Genomic DNA, 18,111 nt, shown 5'->3' on the forward strand with positions numbered 1-18,111 from the left:
ATGAATTTCATTAATCCTGGGTCAGGTAGAGAGTGCTACCTGATCATCTACCTGTTGTACCTATTTAAGGATGAATCAGGACTGTGTAGCAATCAGTTTACATTCAACAAGAGATAGTACAACACACTTTGAGATGAAATTCGTGGCTATTCTTCTGCTGAGCATACTCACTTTTGCCATGGTCTTGGCGTTTCCTGATAACCACGCTGCAGATGTTGGTTTGCCAGATGCTGAGCAGCATGTTGTTTCACTGGCCAATCCGGCAGATACGGGATCCGCAGATCCATCATCATCGGCAGACGAGATCACTAACAGCATACGCCGGCCTCGTTATCTCCTGAGCAAACTGTTCCAGCCGAAGACCGTGGTGGTGCAGCCTGTGATTGTGCAGCCGGTGGTGCCCGGAGCATATCCCGGATATATGCAACCCAACCCGTACTACAACCAGGGCCGACGCATCTGGTAGACCGCATTTTAAAGATGTACTCGTAGTAAATTTAATAAAACAAAAGACGCCTGGCCCTAAAGTCAAAGATTAAGACTGTTGTTTTTATTTTATGCAAAAGGCAAATTCCTTAGCGCAAATCCCCTAAGTCGAGAACAGTTGCTGCCGTCTTGCCGGCCACTCCGCCAACTCGCAATGGGAACTCTCTAATGCCTAATTAGGCATGCCGGGCACGTAGCACCGATTCCCGAAAAACTTAGTGAAGGTCGCGCCTCGGTGACGCTGACAACAACTGCCACAAAGGACACAACGTTGCGGAATTTTTAAATAATTTTATAGAAGCGATTGGCGGCTGACACCAGAGTTCATAGTGAACTTTAAGTGCTGGTTTTCAATAGTCCACTGCTTAAGAATCTGCAAGTACATTTTACTTTCCGTGTGCTACAATTTATTTTCAATAAAGAAGACGGAAGTACGATGTTATAAGTAAACGGAAGTAAACGGAAGTAGACGTCATAGAATGCTTAAATAGTTACACAGGTACAATACGCTTAATTTTTATACCCTTGCAGAGGCTATTATAATTTCAGTCCGAAGTTTGCAACGCAGTGAAGGAGACGTTTCCGACCCTATAATGTTATGGTTATGTCGTAAAAATATCAACCCAAACTTTCAAAACAAAAATGCAAATTTTTAGAAGAAACTATTCGCTTTCTCTTTTGTTTTTGTATTTAATTAATTATTTCATCATAACGAGTATAATTTCTAGTCTTATTGTTTTTCTGTGTAAGGAAAATGGTTAATAAAAATTTACTTCATTATTAGTAATAAGTAAAATATTCCAATCTTTTAAATAGGTCCCTACAACTAAATGAAAATTCTTAAACTAAACAATGTAAAATTGATTTCGCATCTCAAAGCGATTTACCAAGTATCTATCTTAATAGAGAACTGCATTATTGCAAATTGTTTTTCTGTGTAAGGAAATAGTACTTTTAGTTTAAGTGAGTGATATTAGATTTTTATTTAAGAAAGGCGCCCATGGGATCCCAGGCAGGCAGCTCCTTGGTGTGGGGGATTCTACTGGCAAATAGAACGTTTGGTGGCACGAACTTCTCGTGAACCACAATCTCGAAGGCGTATTCCCTCAACCAGTCAGCGTCCATTGAAATGGCCTTATTTTTGGAGGACTTTTTCTTTAGTTCCTCCTCTTTGTGTCCATCCTCGGCGTCTTGGTTAATACTCACGCTGGATGAGCTATCGCCCATAACCGAAGCGCTAATGGTGCGGAACTGCAAGGGCTGGTTCATGGGGTCCAAGCCAACGGATGTGAGCAGTAGGGCCGCATCTCGTCGTGTATCTTTGTAGATGAGTCTCTCCGCTTTGGACAGGGACATGCCCACTTCAAGGCCAAAAACTAAGTCGAACTTATGGGACTTAAGGCTTAAAGGCTCCGATTTGCCACTAAGTCGACTGTGAAGGTCGCAGCTCAGCCAAACAGGCTTGTCGCCGGCCAGAGAATCCACAATTATTTGCATTATAACATCCATGGATTGGTTGTTATACCTGTGCATCTCACCACCTATCATATTGGAGCTATGGGTGACCTGATAGTTGGTCCACGAACTGGAGGACATCCGAGGATCATGACCAAGACAAACGTAGGCGTCCACATCGACCGTGGGTGCCACTATCACCTCGTAAAAGAGCACTGAAGTCAAGTCACTCAGGGACTGGTAGCGTTTCTTGTGGTCATAGTACGTCCAGGTGAAAACCTCAGGAGGTTCTCCTAAACAAATGCTTAGCACGTTGAACAGTTGCGGAATCATGCTGTGAATAAGTTCGGGCAGCTGTTTGCCATTGCCATTGAAAGTGAACTGGGCATGCAGCTTGCTGGCATACTCATGGAGCTGTTAAATACAGATGCTGTGCACTCATTTTAGCTGGATGTTCGATTGTACCCACCTTGCTCCTCAGTATTTTGTTCATATTTCGTATCCTCTGGCTGGACAAGTAGCATTTCTTGGGCATTACGCCGTACTTCTTGACCAGGTTCACGAACATCTGCCAGTTGCCGCCATCCGGAATGGCGTTCTTCATGAAATGTCGAAAGCAGCGTCCATCTAGCGGTTCGCATTGCATCAGCAGATCGGCCACCGTCCACAGAAAGTAGTTGCATCGCTCCAGTTTATGCCAGAAGAACAAATGGGCTGCGGAGAGCTCAAAGTCCGCCGGAAGCGGCACCTTTCGGTCCATTTCCTGGCGCAGCAGGTCCAGACCCGTGCAAATCCAACCAGGACCGCCTGTGGTGGCCTTTCCCTGCATTTCGACAGCATGCCAGGTCCTTTCGCCAGAAAATACTTGAGCACTCAAGTCGGCAAGCGAACGCAGACACACGTTGATGGGATCGCGAGCGGTACACACATTCTGGGCCAGACGATTCTGCGGTGATTCGTAGAAGTCGGATTGCCAGGCGGACCACTGCGATTTGGTCAGCGGAAAGTTCATCCTCTTATATTGGCCACTTTTCCCACTCAGAAAATCGCCAGTGGCTGGCATTCGAGAGAAGTGCATAAATAGACACTACAAATTTAGACACTTTAGTCTTTTGGTGCGAACTATTTATCGTATCGAATCCAATTGTCAAACGTTTATATTCCTGTATATGTATAGTTCAAATGTCATTCTGTCAAAGTTATGATTTAGAAGCCTCCATAACATTATTTTTATAAAACAATTTTAAAGTGTTATCAAATTGTTTTTGCTTATGAAAATGTAAATAACGATCAGAAATGTTGTTGACCAGTCCTAATTTAATTAAGAACATTGCTGCCATTTATTTGCGTCTAGCTAAGTGCATCACAATTTGCCAATTTAAAGCGCACAAAAGATCAAGGTTACTAATTAAGAATTCATTAAATTCGATTGGAAATACCAATGAAAAGTAAGACAGACGACAGTCGGCAGCAGCAGGGTCAAATGGGCCAAGGCCTTGTGTGAAAATCCCATCCCTCATCCATATACCAAGAAGCTCGGTAATTATATTCCAACAGAAACACGCCCACAATTGTTTGCACTGCCGCTGCAATGGACAAATCCCTAAGACTCTGGTAATGCGAATTTTCCGCTTATCAATCGCATAACCTAAGCTGGCCGGTAATTCCCGGTAATTGGGCCACACACACACACACACTCGAGGCCGTAGGTAGTGTGAATAGGGAGATTATGTCTACTAAGAACACCTCATGGACTGGCAGCTAAATTTGCATTTACCAGAGACTTCAATAGCTGCGCCGGCAATTCACCAAAATCTACACACCTTAAGTTTTAAGGCGAAACGTATGCTGCAAATGCGCTTTATTTAGAGCGTTTTATGTACAATTACTTGGTCCTAGACGAACAGGTTTCCCAGGGTTCGCTGAAGCTCTGCGTTCAGCTCCTCCATGGACTTCTGGACACTGGTCCTCACCTCGTGCTCGATTCGCTGGGCGTAGTTCTTCGCGTCGGCCTCCAGCTTGTCGCGGTTGTCGAAGGAGTAGCGATCGCCCAGGAATGTGCGGCCACCTATCTTGGCGATCACCGTGTGGTCGGCCAGTTCGATGACGATATCGCCATTGGAGTACTCCACCTGGGCCGGCTGTCCGTTGATGTCCACCGTTTCCTTCTCGTTCACACCCGCTGCCTTTGGCTGGAACGTGTACACCTGTCCATGTTCATTCAGCTCGATTGCTCCGTTTATGATCCGCACACTGCGTCCATTGCTGTTGATATAACTTCCCTGGCTTGCGTCGCCATAGATGAAGTTATGGCCATCGCTCTGAATTAGGCTGGATCCCGACTGGCCGTTGATAATAACGTTGCTATTAACCTGTCCGTAGTCCTGGTATGAGTCCTCTTCGCTGGAAGCATCGTTCACAACGATCCTGTTGCCATCCGATCCAATCAAGATCGTTTTGCCATCTGCTCCTCGGATGATCTGTCCAGCTCCGTTTGATAGGAAAGTGTGCCCATTGTTCTGCAGAATCTGTTGCTCATCGGATTGCGGAACATTCGCAGCTATATGAAAAATATAGTTAGTAAAATTCTTGGGAATGGTTCACAGTTCAAATGTTCAAGTCTCTATGATTTAATTTTACTAATTTTCAAAACAAAGTAACAAAAGTAACACATTTTAAAAGAAACTACACTGATACAAAAATGGAATATAATTGACTATTGAATTCAAAATTTTATGTTTAATAAATGATTGAATATTAAAATATTTAAAATATTCAATATATAAAGTATCCTATTTGATTTGAATGCATTTTATTTAAGATGAATATGGTTTTAACTTAAATAAAACCTTAAGATGTTCGAATCAATTTCGAAATAGTCAAACAAGCAATGGATGCAAGTCAAAGCATAAAATATTTAAATTTAGTATAAAATATTAGGATTTACTACGTTTATTTTTACCAGTGAATAATTACTTATTTGCTTAACACTTTTTATTACTTGTTTGGAGCTATGGACATAAAATATTTACAGGAAATTAACAAAACGACGATTACTTATTTAAGGATGACAGCATCGCAGTGGTTCTACTTGAGTTGAGAGGATAGGAGCACTTCTTGAATGCGTTAGCTTGCCCAATTATCAAAGGGTTGACAATGTGTAACTTCTCAAATTTGCAGTCGATAGCTGTGATGCAGGAATTGTAGCAAAATATTTGTACTTACCAGTAGCCAGAGAGGCGACGCCGGCCACTAGGCCCAATAAAATCCAAGTTCCAGTGCGCGAGCCCATGTTGCATTGACTATACGAAAGCCAAGTCAAGTGTCAGCTATTTATACTAGCGCATCGCACGCCGTCGCCGTTCTACCCATATATATTCTATATGATTCGTTCTCAGTGTACTATAGTAGCACTCTTTCACATTGGCAGATAACACAGGGGAGGAGGTCAGCGGTGCAATTGCCGGGGAATTGCCAGCGACGGGTTTGTTTTGTTTACTTGCGGTTGAGCTGCAAAGCAACCGATCCACTGAGTCACCGGCTTGCCAATCGACTCCCGATTTTGACGGATCGAGAGAGTGTGGAGCGTGTCAAATCGGGAAAGCTTTTTAGCCAGGCCAGTAGTACGCACATTTGCCATAAACCGGCCACAGTTGGGCGTGGTACAATTTGCATAATACTGTAGAAAATTAAAGAAAGCACGTGCCGGCTTTGTTTTGACGGTCAAGCCAGGGAATCTGAAAAATTCCCATATTACTGGTTTTCAACCTTATCAATAAGACTTTGCCGATTATCAGTTCGATGGATTCTGTAAACAAACAACCACTAAATAACCGTTTATCTATATATATTTCATACATATTTAAGTGTTTTCAATAAAGCTGCATTATTTATACAAAAACATAAAGATTATTAGTTTACCTTAGCCCTGGCATAATAAAGTAACTAATGATAGGTTTCAGCTCATATATGGCAACTGTTTAAGTGTTTTAGGCTTAGAAGAAGAAGGTTACAGCTCATATATGGTAACTGTTTAAGCGTTTTAAGTTTCGAAGACATTGAAATGTATGTAATTAAGGAAAATATTTTTAGTGACTACTAACATGGGCTTTCGGACAAGTAAAATTGGCTATTCCAACATATATTATATTGACAAAAGTTTATAATTATGATTAAAAAACCTAACCTTTTTTGGAAAAGAATTTTTAAAATTTGTATTTAAATTATTTTATTTGTAAATCCTTGCCTGATTGAGCAATTTTAGGGCTAAGTTCGTTTTTACCATACCAAAATCCATTTCTACTATTCACGTTCATGCAAAGTGTAACATTTTGAAAAAAATTGTACTTTTATATAAGCAAATTTTCACTTATTAAATAAAATTTAAATATAAATGTATAGACAAATATAATTTTTAATTTGAAGTCAAATGAAGTAACATTATTGTATATTTATTTGAGTATGGCAATGAATGGAGTATTATCGAAGAAGATTCTGGGAAAAACAGTTTGAAAACACATCATTTATGCGGGTATTCATAGGTTTACTGGAAAGCGCATCACGACTCGGTAGTTGGTCACGCCTCCTCCACTTGGGTAAAATTAGTAACGCCACTTGCCGTTTCCGTTACCCTTTGAACGGTATATGATATTATCGGTAGACTCGTCTTCTCCGCCATTCCAGGCGGGTCCACCAACTGGCCCGGAGTTTGAGGCAGGTCCCCAGCGCCACGGATTGCCTTGCACTTCGGGTATAAAAAAATAATTGTTACAAATTTGAAAGCTATATGATACATATAAATATATGTATATATATATACCACTCACCCGTGAGGATGGCGAAGCAGAGCCAGAGTAAGAGCACCGCGATATGCTGACTGAGGTACATGGTCAAGGCGAGGAGTTCCAATGACTTAGCATTATATAGACACACTTATTTTATACGCCTCCTATCGCCAAGTCGTTCTCAATCTCTCATTCGATTCGTATCTCTTGGATTGCCTCAGTGTCTCTCTTTCTCGGCCGATGTTTGGATACGTGAGTGGTTCGATAATGGCTCAAGCCTCAAGCGGCTTATGCATAATGCAATTTTCTGTGTTTGCACTCTTTCAATTCTCAGTCAAACCCTCGTTCCACGACTGTCACATACACTTAAAATAAATTTGTACGAAAATTATATGAAAAAATAAACTTTACGGAAGGATAAGTTAATATTTTTCAAAGCTTGTATCGGTTAACTTTGGCTTTTAAAAAGTACTCTTTTGAATACACTTTTCTTAAATCCAAAATTAAAAGAAAATTGGAAGGGTTTTGACGGAACGAGCTTACAGATATCTAAGTATTGAAATTAGGAAATAATTTGTTCTTACCCGACCTTAAATATCTAGAAAAAAATACATATGATTTGTATCAAAAAGTTCTAAAAAACTAGATTGACTTTGAGTCAATAAACAAATTGAGTCATTAGAGGTTTTGTTTAGTGTAAACGCACAATAGTCGGGCAATTAAGAAGTTTCGCCATGTGGCTACGTTTCTAATTATTTTCAATTGAATTGCTTTGCTACACGTAGAACTTTTTCCATTGCTAGTGCCATTAAACATATCGTCGAACTGCTCGCTCCCAGCTCGAATGCCCGGCCATTGACATCATCCGTGACCCACGGGCATTGAGTGGCCGGTGGGTGTATCGTGGGTGGGTGGGTGTTTGGGTGGTTATCTGTATATAAGCGGTGCTGCATCGGGAAAAGTTAAGCTCTCCCGCCAAGTCAAGTTTCACAATAAAAATTAAACAGGTATTGCGTTGTTTGTTAACGACAAGTGCTTCGTTGTTGCTGCTCCGTTTGAGTGGCTGTGGATTAGGATTAGTTCGACAGATGGTGGAGGGAGGCCTCGCAGTGGTAAAATAAAGCAATTGTTAAGTGGAAAATAAAATGCCGGTGCTAAAAGTTGGACTGCTTCCAGGGGAAGACTGAATTAGCAGGGTGTGCAAACTATTACAGTCAGAGTCTGCATGTTAGTGTGCATACTGTTGCTTTGCTAGTTAGGCAAGAGCTTATTAGTTAATTCTGAAATGAGTATTTGGGTAGTTGGACTAGTGTAAATACTAAGGCGCTTATTTCCTGTAGTTTTTGGTTTATTTTCTTTGGATTAAGTACTACACATAAAGGGATGATTAGTTTGAAATGGATCGGAAAAGAATTAATAAGGTTTTGAGTTTGCACCAAGCTCTGGTTAACTTTATTCCCAGGTATTTTTGGACTTATTATTATGCCATGTTTTTATGGACCATTAAGCTATATTTACACAGTAAACTTGAATTCCATTTCCAAGTGCACTTTATGTGTATGTGTTTGGCTTAAAAGACACCAACTAAACGATTGATTTTGGTTAATGGAAAGGCTTATTAAATAATAATTTGTTCATTGTTTATAACATGTACAATGTTCTTCTTCGCCCCAAAGGAAAGTTTTGTGTAAATTGACTTACTTGTTAAATTATTTATCGCATTGTTTTAGCACATTGGTGCTGTAATTGAATTCAGCCTGTCAAGTTCAGGTTAAAAAGCTTAATGTAACCTCAATGTGTGGCTTTGGCTTTTATTGCCACCCCCAAATGTTCTTTATCGTATTTATGGGCGACGTACATTAGCTCAACTGCAAATCGAGATCAGAAATGTTTCCAAACGGCGGCAAGACAAACGACTTTCAGACTGAAATACGGCTTGTAGGTTGGCCATGGGTGTCGGTTTCCGTTTTGGACTAGGGGAATTCCCCTACAATCTGCGCCTGGTCAAAGGCAAATCCATATCATTTGTTGCTGTTGTTGCTGTTGCTGCTGTTGCTGCTGTTGCTGCTGCTGCAGTGCGAATCGAATCGATTTGATTTTCCAATCAATTAAACTTTATATAAATTGCGTCTGCGATGCTAAATATAACAACAATTGTAGAGCGTAAGCAGCGCCAGCAACAACAAACATTTCCACAAAGCACAGAGCTACAAAATAGCACTAGAGGTATTTGTTCTCTCACTCTGTTCGTTTCTCCCTCTCCCTATCTATCCCTCTATTCCCTCTCTCTCACTCTTTCTCTAGAGCGAATGCTCTCTGTCTCTCTTCAATGTCTCTATCAACGGCTGACTGCACAATCAGAAAAAAAATGTGTTCAATGGGGGCGATCCCCATACACTGATGTATAAATCGCGATTTAAAATCAAGCACTTTATAAATTAATTTATGCAATGTCCCATCTAGTAACAAATTTAAATGATGTGCAATTTTATACACCTCGAAAAATGTAGGAGGCTAATTGGGGTATGGGCGATCCTATTCCGATTCCTTTATTTTAAATTACTCATTTTTTTATCTTTGGATCGTTAAAATATAGAGTAATATTTTAAACAAATACTTTATTAAACGGAAATATGTGGCTACCCAATTCTAGTCTTAAATACAAATTTGAAAAAAAATTCTTAAAACAACAACTTCAGAGATTAATTATATCCTAAAACCAATCAGCAAACACAATGTCGCGCTTTTTAAATTTATTTATTATTAATTTGAATTAATTTGAATTAAAAATTAATAGAAGAAATAAAAAAAAAGTATTTAAATTTAATCACACATTTTATCACCAAACTTCAATTTAAAATTTTAACAGAAATTGTTCATTAGCAAGTTCTTAGTCTCAACCTTTTTTTTCTGTGCAAGTTTGTGAGCTGCTGGTGGGTGGAGCGGTGGATCTGTTGGTGGTAAGTTAGTTGGGTTAGGAGACACTGTATACTGCACGACTTTGACTGCATTTTCGCATTTGGCCAATGTTTTGTGTGTGATTTTGAAATGCAGACGACGATGTTGGGCTGCTGCAGGTGACTTGCGACGTGAGCCATTGTTAGAACAGTGCCAAGAGAAGAGAAGAGATGAGAGCGAGGGGGCCAAAGACACGGAAAGTGCATTTGATCAATCGAAAATGGCAACAATCTCGGGTTTTAAAGTACTTGCACAAAGGCAGGTGGTCTTAATGAACACAATTAGCCTAATAAGTAAACAACAACTTGGGGCAAAGTGAGCGTCAGCGAAGCGACATTAATTCAATTATTTGGGGCGGGCTTTACTTTACAGGCATTACCTGCAAGGGGATGAGGATTCATTAACGCTAATTGAGTACATTGCCCAGGAATATATATACTTATACATATACATATATATATGTTTGTTATGATCCAGGATAACAGCACAAGTGTTTTCAAATGTAGAGCCAGCAAATTACAAGTTGTCCATGCAAATTTATTTACACGGTGCCTAATTTGGTTGTTTAGTGGTAGAGGAGAAGCTTTAAGGCAATATACTCAATCACTTTGAACCAATAAACTAATAAATTAGTTTCTAATTTGATGGAAGCTGATAGTAGTTAGCTGCTTATGAGGGTTTCAATAGGTTTTCACAGAGTTTTGAAGATGTCTGCAGACATATATGGAGATATTATTTCATATAAGGTAACAAATTCGTTTAACTTGTTAGAATAATTAAATATTTTCTTTATGATAATGATTTTGCGGTAACATTTAAGTAAAATATGTTGCCTACCCCTGAGAAAACAACATCGACAAAAGCCTGACAAAGTTATGCAATTCTTCTCAATTTTGCTCGATTTTTTCTCCATTCGCTCAATTTTTTACTCCTTTCAAGACATTTTGCACTTGGACTAATTTCAAAGAGCCATATATCAGCCGCTCCCCATTCACACCGTGAGCTTGCAAAGGAAAATTCCACTCTCTCCTTGCGAAAGGACACCTGTAGACCGGCAACTCTTGTACCGCCCACCAACCCCTTTTCACGGGAAAAACCTGACAAATGTGCGTCAAGTTACTGGCAACTTATTTTCCACGGCTACGCCCCGTGTCCGTCCACAGTTTGAACCGAAGTTGAGCAAAAATATTTAACTTGGTGGCAGCGGAATCTTTTATAATTAATTTGCCACTCTGCCGGCTTTTTTACTCGCGGCTCACGACCCGCGGGCTTTTCCCCATTTCAGAGTTGGGTGGCGGCTTCATATTTCACCCATTAGATGACGCCCGCATTTTCCTGAAATAGTTGCGCCCGGACACGTATTTATATTCATGGGCGAATGTTACGTTTTCTTTGCCCGTTCGCTGTCTTTAAGTTTCAAGATTGCGATTTATGGTCGTCGACGCGTCGCCTGGAATAACATACCGACAAGAAAACTCAGCATAAGATTTGACATTTTGTTAAAAGGTAACTTGTATGGATAGTCAAGGGGAATGATGTTCCACAATGTATTTCAACGATTAAGTTCGTATTAGAAATAATCTTCTTAGTTTGTCGATCTATTTTAGCACAAAATGAAATAGAATCAAACTTAGAAATTAAAATATTAAAAAATCTGTGCATTTAGGGCGCTAAAAGAAATCATAGTGTTCTCTTATAAGATTGAACTTTTAAACCAACTAAATGTTAAATAGAAAACAATAATTTATTCATAATATAGGTTTTATTTTTAAAATGGTTCAAGATGACTTCACTAGGGACCTTCTGGGTATGCACTATCAAATGTTTTGTATGTGTATTTTAGTTCTCGTCTGAGAAGATATAAGGAATGCAGCATACTTATGGCCTGCATTAGACTTCTAAAACCGCCTCTCCATTAAGACCATTCTTAACTCAAGTCAGCGTGAAATCGGCGGGAGAGATGGGTATTTAATTGACAAAGAAAGTTTTTTTTTAAAGGAATCACTTAATTTCCCGAGGGTACCCAAAAGTAATCGTACAGCAAAGTATCCCATGGCAAAAAAAAATGAGTTGTTCCTTAAAGCGTTTGTCTGTATTTAAGAAATTATTAAGATATCAAGCTAATATATATTCAACAAATGTATATTAAAAAGGGTCTCATACATATTTTTTAAAATTATAAAAAAAAAGAATTTTCCAAAACATGGGTCGCTAGCCCAGTGTGCAGTGTACAAAATTGACTTTCAAAGCTAATTAGATGGTTAACAGATCTTGAATGTTAGAGTTTAAAAGCTTTGCGAAGCTTTGCTGATAAGCTCATCTACTGATTGATGGGTTATCTGATTCATTGAGTTATTTGCTAATTTTTGTTTGCCTAGCTCTGCTTGTTTTCTGTATTTTAGCTGACTGATCTCAGATAAACACGAAACGTTTTGACGATCAGTCATCTATTTGCATTCTTCACAATGAGGTCGGTTTTGCTTGCGATGCTGCTGGTGCTCGGATCGAGTATGGCACAACTTGTTAACAGAGACTATGCCTCACAAGGAGAAAATGGACTGATAAATGGTGGTAGACCAGGAGGTCCTTTTCAAAGTGACGATCAACAAGGAGGACTAATATCTGGATCAAGAAATGAAGAATCTCTTGGCCAAATCAGAAGTGGATTGTTCGGAGAAAGTAAGACAGGAGGCCCATTTCAAATTGGGAATCATCAAGGAGGTCTAGTTTCTGGAGGTAACAGAGGAGGTCCCTTTGGTGGTAAATATAATGGCCCAGCTGAAGGTGGACTGATCAGTGGCAGTAAAACTGGAGGACCATTCGCCAGTATTCATCATCAAGGAGGTTTAATTTCTGGGCAAAATAGTGGAGGTCCATTTGCCAGTAACAATCGTCATGGAGGCTTAGTTTCTGGACAAAATAGTGGAGGCCCATTTGCTGGAAACCATCATCAAGGAGGTTTAATTTCTGGACAAAATAGTGGAGGTCCATTTGCCAGTAACAATCGTCAAGGAGGCTTAGTTTCTGGACAAAATAGTGGAGGCCCATTTGCTGGAAACCATCATCAAGGAGGTTTAATTTCTGGGCAAAATAGTGGAGGTCCATTTGCCAGTAACAATCGTCAAGGAGGCTTAGTTTCTGGACAAAATAGTGGAGGCCCATTTGCTGGAAACCATCATCAAGGAGGTTTAATTTCTGGACAAAATAGTGGAGGGCCCTTTGGAAGGAATCAATGGGCAGGCGATGACCGCAGTGGCCTCATTAGTGGTAGCCAAACTGGCGGTCCATTCGCCAAAGAAGGACTTATTTCTGGAGGAAATAGTGGAGGTCCCTTTGACATAAATCAAGGAAGATATGGATTGATCAGTGGCAGTAAACGTAGAGGTCCATTGGCCAGTATCAATCAACACGAAGGACTAGTTTATGGAGGAAATAGCCAAGGTCCTTTTGGAAGTGGCCTAGTCAGCGGAAGCAATTCAGGAGGGCCATTTGTAGCTGGCAATCATCAAGGAGGATTAATAACTGGAGCGAATGTAATAGATCCATTATTCAGCAATCATAATGGTCTGATCACCGGTAGCAAGACTGGAGGACCTTTTATAACCAGATCGGAGGAATCGGAGCTCATAACAGGAAGTCAAACAGTAGGTCCTTTAGGGAACTAAATGTAATAGAAGTCCGTCTATTTAAAGGTTTTCAGCAGTTATGAATTAAGTTGAAAAATTAAACCTTACCAAGTAAATGCAAATCAATTATTTTATGGTTGAATAAAAGTGGAAGAGGCTTATAAATTAAATTTAAATAATACTTGAATGCCACGAGCATCAGAAGCTTAAGTGCCACATTAAGTGCTCTTCACCTGAGGCTTTAAAAAAAAATTTGCAGCGTTTGTATACATATATTTTCCACACTTTTCGTATTATGTTGTCGTCACACAAGTCATTTTAGCGCCTGCCACGTGAAAAACGGTGGTGTGTATATGGGCGTTAAATGAAGCATGTGCGGGTGTCCAAGGGGGGTAGTGGGTGGTGCAGGGCGAGAAGCAGAGGCAGAGGCAGAGGCAGAGGCAGGTGCAGGATATAGGTGGTGCCAGTGCAACTGCAAATGCCACAATCTTGCCGCTAGCTGGCAGTTTTCGCCAAGCGAAATGAGAAAATGAGAGCAGTCCTGCTCGCAAATGTTGCTGACAGCGTCACTTAGTCCGCTGCCTCCATTCCACGGAAATATGCACACATGCACATGCCAACCTGGATATTTGGCATATACTACAATATATATTTAAGTATTTAAATGCATATATGTATAATGGCGAAAAAGTGCAAATGCTTTGCGCGCACCTCAACGCATAAATGCTTAATGCACTGCAAATGAGTGGTGACAAATGGCCTGACCAGGCATATAATAATATATTTATTATTCTATATACCAGCAGTTAGGTCGCCAGGAGTATAATTTCCTATTTCCAAGGGTTTCTGTTCACACTCAACATTTTCTGTTTCCGCTTTTCGGCTGAAAGCGGTCAGCGAGCCAGGTCAAGCGCAAGGCAAAGTAAACTAACACAAAACAGGAGTGGATGTAGGTGTTTCCGAAATGAACTCAATATTATACACTACAAATTAACATTTTGAATATCTGTTTGTGCCGAGAACATATTGCAAATTTACAGTATATTTTTAGTAAAATAAATTCGGAAAGTTAATTTTTAGTACAATGTGTACAAAATATATTAAGTGTACGTAATGTGATGATTACAGTTTCAGTTTTTCATTGAGCTTCAAACGTATATCATGGACTTAAAAAAACCGAGGGAAAATATGAAAATTCACATTCACGAGTGTCTTTATCTTTAAGACACATTATAAAAAGTCTTAACTTAAAAATTATATTATATTAGCCCAATATATTATATTAACTAAAAAAATTAAATTATTTTATTATTAGTTAATAAAAACATAACCCATTTAAGTAATAATTTTTATTGATAAGTTTTTTTAAGGAAGAAAATGACTTTTTGACTCAGTGGATAAAATCACACCCATCTTCTTCTTAAAAGTTATAAACCTTTCAACACACGCTGAATCAGAAACTTCTATATAACCAGAAGCGTACCAAGGGCAACTTAAACTAGAACTGCGATGGCAAAAAGTTTTATCTGCTTTCTGTTAGCCTTGGGCGAAAGTTAAATGGTCCAGGCGCAACCTTTTATGCAGTTGTTTATGGACGTGAGTGTATAGAGGGTGGTGCTGTCATACCTGGCTAAATTCCTTGGTCCATTTTTGTCGGTGTCCTCGGTTGCAGTTTTTGGGTGTCGCCCTTTCAACTCGCTTGATGAGCGGGCTGAAGAACTTTCGAGTATGATTTATACGATCCGGATACTTACTTGCGTATCTGTGACAAAGTGCTTCTCTGATTTATAGCCCTAATGGAAAAAAACAAAACCATGCATTGCTATTGAAACACATTGTTGCCAAAAAGGCTGTCAATGCTGCTGGTTTGGGTTGAGGTGGTGCGCCACCAATAAATTCATTTAAAATCTTCCCAAATTAAGTTTATTGTTATTAAAGCAATTATAAATTATGAAAGAACTTTACAATTTATCAATAAGATAATATATAATATATAAAGACATATTACCATGTTTATGGAAGTAGTAAACGATTAGAGTTTTGTTTTCTGGGTAATGGGTAATAATATATTTGTAATTTTAGAATAAATCAACTGAGATTAGACTCTCTATCTTAAGGTCTCATGACTTTGACTTTTATAACTAAGCATAGGGAATAGTTAATTAAATCGAAAAAATCCAACACAATAATTGGTACAGTATTAATTAAATATATTTTGTTATCTACATCAGCAGGCGGTTTTTTTTTTGCATGTAGTATATGATAATGATTATGCATTTTTCTGGAATAATAGAACAATTAATAGACGAAATATTTATTGCTGCATTGCTTTTGAATATGTATGCCTTTAAATCGGAATGTTGTCGGTTTTATACTATTGTTTATTGATCTGTTAATTTATTTTATAACAGCAAGGGTATATAAGGTTCGGCTTGCGGGAGTAAGCTTACTTCTTACTAGTTCTAATAAAGTCACTCTGGCGCACAAAACCTGACTGAGAAGCTCAAGCTGTCTTCAGATGTCTTTTAGTTTGGCCTTTTGACAAAGCTTAGTAATAAAAGAGAACAAACGTATCTTAATGCTTAATTTATTGAACAAATATATTGATCGTATTGTGGCCGTTGGCTACGATCGGCTGGCGACCACCATTGGAGCCGTTCACATCGATTCTCTGGGAATCCCCCTGCCCGACCACATGAACCTGGTTGTAGTTGTGGTAGTCGATGCCATTGTACCGCGCCGTCGTCCAGTAGTGCAGAACATCTCCCGTCTGAAGTCGCTGGTTCCGATTGCGATATGTCCAGCGTCCGTTTCGGGAACTCACGACATCGGCCGCCCAGGTCTGATCGCTCAGATCGTCCATCTCCTCGTTGAGCTTGCCGTGAAAGGCGAACAGCGAGATGCCCGGCTCGTCGGGAATGGATACCTCGAATCCCTTCGGCGAATTGACCTTCACGGTGGCCTTGGGCACATCGTAGGCCAGACTTCCGCCCAAGGAAATGGCGACTAGGAGCAGATAGACTGGCAGCTTTGAGGTGTGCGACATCGTGGATGCGAATGGATTCTGTCGAAAGCCGAGACACGGCTTTTGTAGCCCGCCATCTGAAGCTTATCGTCTGGATGCTTATTGTTTTTTTTGTCCCCGGTAAGCTGTGAATTTCCCGCCGGTTCATCCCCCCGCAGCACGGAAATTCCGCCGAGTGCCTAAAAGTAAACAATACAAATAATATTATTATTAAATATAATATTTAGAAAAAAATAGAGCTGGCAAATAAAGATGAGCTTTAAGCTATAGCCTAAATGAGTGTGAATTGCTCTGGGACGATGACTACTAAAGAAGATCGGACTTGGCTTCACCGTAGAAAAAAAAATAGAAATTTACATTTCCTATGTATAAAATGTGTTTTTGGAATACTTTCCTGGTATTAATTTAACACTACCCAAGAGTTTAAAATTCATGTAACAATAGTTTAGATTCTAAGAACATTTTTTTTTGGGTGAGGTTATTTATATGTTTTCAAATTTGAGACGATTCCCATTGCCACTCCCCTTAGACCCAGTGTACAATTCCTCCGCAGACCGTGAATTCGGCCACGTGCCCGAAAATATGCAATACAAATATTTGCATAGCAATATTTCTTAAGAAAGGGAGCGGGTTGATACAGAAGAGCTTTAAGCTATAACCGCACCACATGAGTGCGGTTTGCTTTGGGACAACGACTCCTTTGTACCATAGGAGACTGTATATTGTACATGTACATAAATATATGCAGATGAACCGCCCGCCTTGTTGGCCACACAGCAATCCTGCGGCATTGTTGCCGGTGCTGTTTTACTTTTCGCTGCAAGTATGTAAGTAAGCAAGTACTTGCCACTCACCTAAACACAGGCCCGGCATCCTTCGTCGGCATTCGCGTCGCAGACACAGCAAAAGGGGGTGGTGGTGGTCCTTCATGTGCCAGATACTTAGACAGTCAATTGCTGTCAGTGGCCCAAAGTCAGGGTGCAATGTTAACTATGCTGCCACTGAGCAGGCGGTTAAGGCTAGGAACATACTCGAACCACTCAACGCACAGAAACTGACTGCTTACAATGTTAGACGAAGTTCGTTAACTTGTTTTATGTAATTATCGTATTAGTTATTATATATTTAAAGTTGTCACAGTAACTTCTTGGGTTGGCTTTGAAGTCATCTGTCTGAGTCAGTTATTTTATAGAGTCTGTGGGGTTCGAACATAATTTTCTTACAGGAAGAAACTTTAATTTGTTTCATTTTGATGTTTTGTTTTATTTAGTATTAACAGCGAAACAAAATGTATACAATCTTGTATTAAATTAAATTTATATTACTTTTTTGACGGAGACCGTTATCATTTTATCATGACATCCTGGAAAAATAAGAACCACAAGATATTTACTATTTTTTGAGCGAAATAAATCTAAGAATTTCAACAATTTTTTCCTTTAACCAATATTAATTTGAAATTGGGGTTTTTTTTCGGTCAAAAAATAGATATGAATTTGTAGTTTTTAATATATTATCATGAACCTTCGGTCAAAACAAAATTATTATTTTGTGAGCGAATAAATAAAAATTAAAAATTAATCATTTAATTGTGATTATTTAAAGTCATTGTAATATTACACCAAACTAGTGCATTATTTTGTTTGATTTCCAAATCATTTTGCTATATAATTCCTTCCTTAAAATGTGTACGTCCGAAGTGGGTTGCAAACACTGTATCGTTGTTATCAGCCCTCGGAGTTTCTTCTGCTCGTGTATCCCGGGAGCGTACTTAATG

The 18,111-nt window shown here is 39.4% G+C and overlaps 6 protein-coding genes across 8 annotated transcripts; 2 read left to right on the plus strand and 4 right to left on the minus strand.

Annotated features, from left to right (window-relative positions):
* Nucleotides 1-107: 107 nt before the first annotated feature.
* LOC108143361 lies at nt 108-539 on the plus strand. Its single transcript, XM_017267683.1, has one exon. It carries the CDS (start codon nt 134-136, stop codon nt 464-466), a length of 333 nt encoding a protein of 110 aa, XP_017123172.1. The 5' UTR covers nt 108-133; the 3' UTR covers nt 467-539.
* Nucleotides 540-1,411: 872 nt separating this feature from the next.
* LOC108143338 (bleomycin hydrolase) lies at nt 1,412-3,115 on the minus strand. The gene is made up of 2 exons (XM_017267658.2): nt 2,411-3,115; nt 1,412-2,355 (listed from the first exon to the last, which is right to left on the minus strand). Exons 1-2 carry the CDS (start codon nt 3,017-3,019, stop codon nt 1,468-1,470), a joined length of 1,497 nt encoding a protein of 498 aa, XP_017123147.1. The 5' UTR covers nt 3,020-3,115; the 3' UTR covers nt 1,412-1,467.
* A 670-nt stretch (nt 3,116-3,785) lies between these two features.
* On the minus strand, nt 3,786-5,298 carry LOC108143581. The gene is made up of 2 exons (XM_017268097.2): nt 5,167-5,298; nt 3,786-4,501 (listed from the first exon to the last, which is right to left on the minus strand). Exons 1-2 carry the CDS (start codon nt 5,231-5,233, stop codon nt 3,837-3,839), a joined length of 732 nt encoding a protein of 243 aa, XP_017123586.1. The 5' UTR covers nt 5,234-5,298; the 3' UTR covers nt 3,786-3,836.
* A 1,078-nt stretch (nt 5,299-6,376) lies between these two features.
* On the minus strand, nt 6,377-6,899 carry LOC108143582. Its single transcript, XM_017268098.2, has 2 exons — nt 6,768-6,899; nt 6,377-6,685 (listed from the first exon to the last, which is right to left on the minus strand). The coding sequence occupies exons 1-2, from the start codon at nt 6,826-6,828 to the stop codon at nt 6,543-6,545; spliced, it is 204 nt and encodes a 67-aa protein (XP_017123587.1). The 5' UTR covers nt 6,829-6,899; the 3' UTR covers nt 6,377-6,542.
* Nucleotides 6,900-12,076: 5,177 nt separating this feature from the next.
* Nucleotides 12,077-13,519, plus strand: LOC108143313 (uncharacterized transmembrane protein DDB_G0289901). Of its 3 annotated transcripts, none has more exons than XM_041707651.1 (2): nt 12,077-12,755; nt 12,870-13,519. In XM_041707651.1, exons 1-2 carry the CDS (start codon nt 12,149-12,151, stop codon nt 13,346-13,348), a joined length of 1,086 nt encoding a protein of 361 aa, XP_041563585.1. In that variant the 5' UTR covers nt 12,077-12,148; the 3' UTR covers nt 13,349-13,519. The 3 variants fall into 3 exon arrangements, with proteins under 3 accessions (XP_041563585.1, XP_041563586.1, XP_041563584.1); XM_041707652.1 differs by having other exon boundaries at nt 12,077-12,668; nt 12,897-13,519; XM_041707650.1 differs by having other exon boundaries at nt 12,079-12,287; nt 12,321-13,519.
* A 2,361-nt stretch (nt 13,520-15,880) lies between these two features.
* Nucleotides 15,881-16,394, minus strand: LOC108143311 (gram-negative bacteria-binding protein 3). The gene has a single exon (XM_017267628.2). The coding sequence runs from the start codon at nt 16,353-16,355 to the stop codon at nt 15,897-15,899; it is 459 nt and encodes a 152-aa protein (XP_017123117.1). The 5' UTR covers nt 16,356-16,394; the 3' UTR covers nt 15,881-15,896.
* Between the last annotated feature and the right edge of the window lie 1,717 nt (nt 16,395-18,111).

Source organism: Drosophila elegans, unplaced genomic scaffold (genome assembly GCF_018152505.1).
Source record: "Drosophila elegans isolate 14027-0461.03 unplaced genomic scaffold, ASM1815250v1 contig_183, whole genome shotgun sequence".
In the NCBI taxonomy this organism is placed as follows: domain Eukaryota; kingdom Metazoa; phylum Arthropoda; class Insecta; order Diptera; family Drosophilidae; genus Drosophila; species Drosophila elegans.

Bases quoted from the DNA above. Each gene is read 5' to 3' on its own strand.
- LOC108143311 (XM_017267628.2), bottom strand. From the start codon at position 16,355: ATGTCGCACACCTCAAAGCTGCCAGTCTATCTGCTCCTAGTCGCCATT.
- LOC108143361 (XM_017267683.1), top strand. From the start codon at position 134: ATGAAATTCGTGGCTATTCTTCTGCTGAGCATACTCACTTTTGCCATG.
- LOC108143581 (XM_017268097.2), bottom strand. From the start codon at position 5,233: ATGGGCTCGCGCACTGGAACTTGGATTTTATTGGGCCTAGTGGCCGGC. The intron at 4,502-5,166 runs GTAAGTACAAAT...TTTTTCATATAG, and splicing joins CGTCGCCTCTCTGGCTACTG to CTGCGAATGTTCCGCAATCC.
- LOC108143338 (XM_017267658.2), bottom strand. From the start codon at position 3,019: ATGCACTTCTCTCGAATGCCAGCCACTGGCGATTTTCTGAGTGGGAAA. The intron at 2,356-2,410 runs GTGGGTACAATC...TGTATTTAACAG, and splicing joins ACAAAATACTGAGGAGCAAG to CTCCATGAGTATGCCAGCAA.
- LOC108143582 (XM_017268098.2), bottom strand. From the start codon at position 6,828: ATGTACCTCAGTCAGCATATCGCGGTGCTCTTACTCTGGCTCTGCTTC. The intron at 6,686-6,767 runs GTGAGTGGTATA...TTATACCCGAAG, and splicing joins CTGCTTCGCCATCCTCACGG to TGCAAGGCAATCCGTGGCGC.
- LOC108143313 (XM_041707650.1), top strand. From the start codon at position 12,149: ATGAGGTCGGTTTTGCTTGCGATGCTGCTGGTGCTCGGATCGAGTATG. The intron at 12,288-12,320 runs AACAAGGAGGAC...GATCAAGAAATG, and splicing joins TCCTTTTCAAAGTGACGATC to AAGAATCTCTTGGCCAAATC.